At 42.4% G+C, this 5,000-nt stretch overlaps 1 protein-coding gene across 3 annotated transcripts in view; it reads left to right on the forward strand.

Annotated features, from left to right (window-relative positions):
• Positions 1–5,000, forward strand: part of Pits (Protein interacting with Ttk69 and Sin3A) — a 74,265-nt gene that overhangs the window by 46,497 nt on the left and 22,768 nt on the right. For 2 of the 3 annotated variants that reach the window (XM_076177183.1, XM_076177185.1), the window contains exon 2: positions 1,122–1,169. The exons of the other annotated variant lie outside the window; for it this stretch is intronic. In XM_076177183.1, coding sequence (XP_076033298.1) covers positions 1,122–1,169 — 48 coding nt within the window. The remainder of the gene's footprint in view (positions 1–1,121; positions 1,170–5,000) is intronic. 3 annotated transcript variants of the gene reach the window in all.

Genomic DNA, 5,000 nt, shown 5'->3' on the forward strand with positions numbered 1-5,000 from the left:
TTTCATTATGTATGGGGGTTTTGTAGAATATAGTTTCAGTGAATTGGTTGGAGAAATGGGACGCTGTAGAGGAATCTTCAAGATCTCCCAAACATCTCCAAAACGAGATCTCCAAATATTTAATGTCAGATGTCGTCAGAGTTTGGGGGAATGATTGCAATAAACAAATAAAACAAATAAATAGATATATAAATAAATAAATGAATAAATAAATAAATAAGTAAATAAACGATGAAATAAATTTACAAGTCTAAATACATCGTTGCAAATAAGCCAATACCAGCAGATTTATATAAAAAACAAATGAAAAATAAAGAAATATGTGTCACATATATGCATATTATGACATGCCTATAAAATAAAAATAAAATAAAATAAAATAAAATAAAATAAAAGCCCGGAAAACTGTAGAGGAAGGAAAATGGAGTCAATTCTATAAACACGATAAAACTAGAAAGCTTTTAGTTTTAATTCTAGTTAGTTTTATTTTAGATTTTGATTTCTTAGCTTCAGCTAGTATCTCTTAAAATCAACTAAAAGTTTATCTTGGTCTGATGATTAAAATGAACATAAAAAAGAACAAAAAGAATGGAAATAAGTACGAAAAAAATAGATAATAATAAAATATATACACATTTTTTGTGTATTCACACACATATTCACGCGCGCGAACGATACAATAGATAGGACCAGTATAAGAAAAGAAAGAAAATTCACGGACACTATAGCTAATAAGCATGACAAAAATAACATCACAATTCTTTACAAACAAAAAACAACTCTATTGTATCATTATGCGAAATTTTCTCAAATCCCGCTAGTTTTCCCCTCCGGTGACACTTGGTATCCGAAGCGAGCGGTAAGGTTACCTCAGCCAATCACACGAGAGGTGCATGAAATGTACAAGAAAAACTTCGTAAAGGCCCCTCCCCTCATCATCCCTTCCCCCAAGCGTCCACCATAAACATACATAGCTTGCTATGCTAAATCCTCCCCCCAAAAAGAGCATAATAAAGGTGTTTCGGTGTTAAGCTCCCCCCCAAAAGACAAGAAGAAGAAGAAAAAGAAGAGAACAAAACAATGCATAACATGCCAATGACCGCTGCCCTTTTACCTTCAAGGAATCGTGTGGTGCTCCAGGAGGTCAACCGGACAGGCGACATCTGAAGGTAACACCTACAGCGATGACGTCATAGCCTGTCTCCCCCCCTCCCTCCCAGGATGTGTTATGGCTATATTCGTTGGCTGTTTTTTTTTGGCTTATTTTTTTTCCTATTTGGCTGAATTGCGTTGTTATAACCTGTGATACGGTTGTATGAGGCACAACCTATGTAAGTTTCTTTCCTCTGGCTCTCTCTGGCCTTCTAAGTCTTTCTCTCTCTGGCTCTCCGTCAAGTTTGTCATGTCGACTACCTACCATATTTCCCGTTTTTTATTTGTTTTCCTCTCCCCGTTACTAGTTATCCTCCTCTGTCCTCCCTTCCTCTCTTCTTCCTCCCTCCCTTCCTCTCTTTCTTTCCTTCCTCTCCCCTTCCACTCTTTCTTTCCTTCCTCTCTTTCTCTCCTTCTTCCCTCCATTCCTCTCTCCTATCTCTTCCCTTCCTCTCTCTCTTTCCTTCCTCCCTCCCTCTCTTTCTTTCCTTCCTCCTTTTCTCTCCTTCTTCCCTCCGTTCCTCTCTCCTTCCTCCCTACCTTTCTCTTCTTCCTCCCTCCCTTCCTCTCTTTCTTTCCTTCTTCTCTCCCTTCCTCTATTTCTTTCCTTCCTCTCTCCCTTCCTCTCTCCTTTCTCCCTCCCCTCCTCTCTCCTTTCTCCCTCCCCTCCTCTCTCCTTTCTCCCTACCTTTCTCTTCTTCTTCCCTCCCTCTCTCTCTTTCTTTCCTTCCTCTCTCCCTTCCTCTCTTTCTCTCCTTCTTCCCTCCGTTCCTCTCTCCTCTCTCCTCCCTTCCTCTCTCCTTCCTCCCTACCTTTCTCTTCTTCCTCCCTCTCTTCCTCTCTTTCCATCCTCTCTCCCTTTCTCTCTCTCTCTCTTTCTTCCCTCCGTTCCTCTCTCCTCTCTCCTCCCTTCCTCTCTCCTTCCTCCCTACCTTTCTCTTCTTCCTCCCTCCCTTCCTCTCTTTCTTTCCTTCCTCTCTCCCTTCCTCTCTTTCTCTCCTTCTTCCCTCCGTTCCTCTCTCCTTTCTCCCTCCCTTCCTCTCTCCTTTCTTCCTACCTTTCTCTTCTTCCTCCCTCCCTTCCTCTCTTTCTTTCCTTCCTCTCTCCCTTCCTCTCTTTCTCTCTTTCTTCCCTCCGTTCCTCTCTCCTTTCTCCCTCCCTTCCTCTCTCCTTTCTTCCTACCTTTCTCTTCTTCCTCCCTCCCTTCCTCTCTTTCTTTCCTTCCTCTCTCCCTTCCTCTCTTTCTCTCTTTCTTCCCTCCGTTCCTCTCTCCTTACTCCCTCCGTTCCTCTCTCCTTTCTTCCTACCTTTCTCTTCCTCCTCCCCCTCTTCTTCTCTTTCTTTCCTTCCTCTCTTCCTTCCTCTCTTTCTCTCTTTCTTCCCTCCGTTCATCTCTCCTTTCTCCCTCCCTTCTTCTCTCCTTTCTCCCTCCCTTCCTCTCTTTCCTTCCTCCCTTCCTCTCTTTCTTCCCTTCCTCTTTCCCTTCCTCTCTTTCTTTCCTTCCTCCCTCCCTTCCTCTCTTTCTCCCTTCCTTACCCCCCCCCCTCTCTCTCTCTCTCTCTCTCTCTCTCTCTCTCTCTCTCTCTCTCTCTCTCTCTCTCTCTCTCTCTCTCTCTCTCTCTCTCTCTCTCTCTCTCTCTCTCTCTCTATTGCCCTTTCTGCTAATCATTTTCCTCCCGTTTTTCTTCAAAGCCACTTCATGTTTGCTTTGCTATTGAGGCTAGTTACCATAGGTTAGTTTCAAGCTTGCAATTAGATTCTAGCTAAGAACAGATTATAGTGGATGCTCTGTTCCTCGTGGATGACTTGTTTTGCTTTAATTAACTTCTCTAGCTCTGCCTCCTTCTCTCTTTTTATCTTAGTAACTGTGCTTAGTTTTTCATAACATTCCGTTACAAAAATGCCTGCCTGTCTCACGGACTTTCACAGAATATTCTTATGAATATTACTATGACCTTTAGAATCTTGCTGGACTTCTTTATTAACTGTAAGGTCTCTTTGTCTACTCCTATCTAGTTCGGGCCTCCTCTCTTAAATATAGATATCTTAATAAAGCATTAATAACCTAGAGGTGCTGGGTTTCTGAATGTTGAAGTATTAATATATATCTTACAATATAACGCAGTCAGCTATATCAAGACCACGTGAAATATTCAAATGTCTCTTAGAAGCCTGTTGGTCTAGGCTACTCCTGAGCTTGTGCTATTGAATTATTCTATACTATTTATCAGGTCCGTCTACTTGTAATCTACCTTCCTGATATGCTGGCATAGGTCGCTGTTCCAGTATCTTCATGACTGTGTATTAAACATTAAGGTGCACTGGATTGTGATATTAAAAAATAATAAAATATAATGAAATGAATAAAATCAAATAAAACACTTGGGTTTTATGACATCAAGGATCCTCTAAAGATATGCCTTGTATGTCTTCATAGACAACGATGATAAAAAAAAAAAAAAAAAAAATCTCAGGAAAATATTTCCATAACAACATATTTTGGGACCATTGTACCAACCAAAACAGATGTATATATTCGCAGTTAGGTAGAAACGCACAAAACACACACACACTCACAACCACACACACACACACACACACACACACACACACACACACACACACACACACACACACACACACACACACACACACACACACACACACACACACACACACACACACACACACACACACACACACACACACACGCACGCACACGGCTCAACGGCGCAGTGGTAACGTTCGCACCCACTACTCCGGCGATCCGAGTTCGATTCCTGCCCAATGCTAAAATAACTTCAGCATTGCTGGACTGCGAGCCAGCACTCCAACTCTGGTGGGCAAGAAGTTGGGCGTGTGTGTTTGTGGAAGGTCACTGCATTACTTATAGATCTGGCATATATGAGTTCTGAGTCTCATCCGGGAGGGTAATGGCTGTCGATCACGAGCCCAACCCGTGATCCAAGACCGTGGTGAGTGGCGTGCACACACACACACACACACACACACACACACACACACACACACACACACACACACACACACACACACACACACACACACACACACACACACACACACACACACACACACACACACACACACACACACACACACACACACACACACACACACACACACACCACATCCATACACATTGATGAGTTGACGTGATGTGGAAGAGCTACCAGAAACACAAGAACAGCTATACACATCGAAAATTCAAAGGACAGAGAAGTGTATTTGACAGTATTGAAAAATAGAGTTTCTCTCTCTCTCTCTCTCTCTCTCTCTCTCTCTCTCTCTCTCTCTCTCTCTCTCTCTCTCTCTCTCTCTCTCTCTCTCTCTCTCTCTCTCTCTCTCTCTCTCTCTCTCTCTCTCTCTCTCTCTCTCTCTCTCTCTCTCTCTCTCTCTCTCTCCCTTAACCCCTCTCTCTCTCTCTCTCTCTCTCTCTCTCTCTCTCTCTCTCTCTCTCTCTCTCTCTCTCTCTCTCTCTCTCTCTCTCTCTCTCTCTCTCTCTCTCCCTCCCTCTGTAATAACATCCAATGTATTTGGTTTTTCAAATACCACAATCCACTCCACCTTATGAATAATGAAGAAACACTATACAGGCACATAAGGACAGAATAAAAATAAAGAAGAAAATATCATGAATCATAATGAAAAAAATGAAATGAAATTGTGTGTGTGTGTGTGTGTGTGTGTGTGTGTGTGTGTGTGTGTGTGTGTGTGTGTGTGTGTGTGTGTGTGTGTGTGTGTGTGCGTGCGTGAAGTCTTTAGTGATAAATTCAACAAAATATCCACACAGGAGAGAGGAAAGAATGAAAGCCTCTCACAGGAAGGTG

This window comes from Oratosquilla oratoria, chromosome 40 (assembly GCF_046742065.1).
Source record: "Oratosquilla oratoria isolate Oo_2021 chromosome 40, ASM4674206v1, whole genome shotgun sequence".
NCBI lineage: Eukaryota > Metazoa > Arthropoda > Malacostraca > Stomatopoda > Squillidae > Oratosquilla > Oratosquilla oratoria.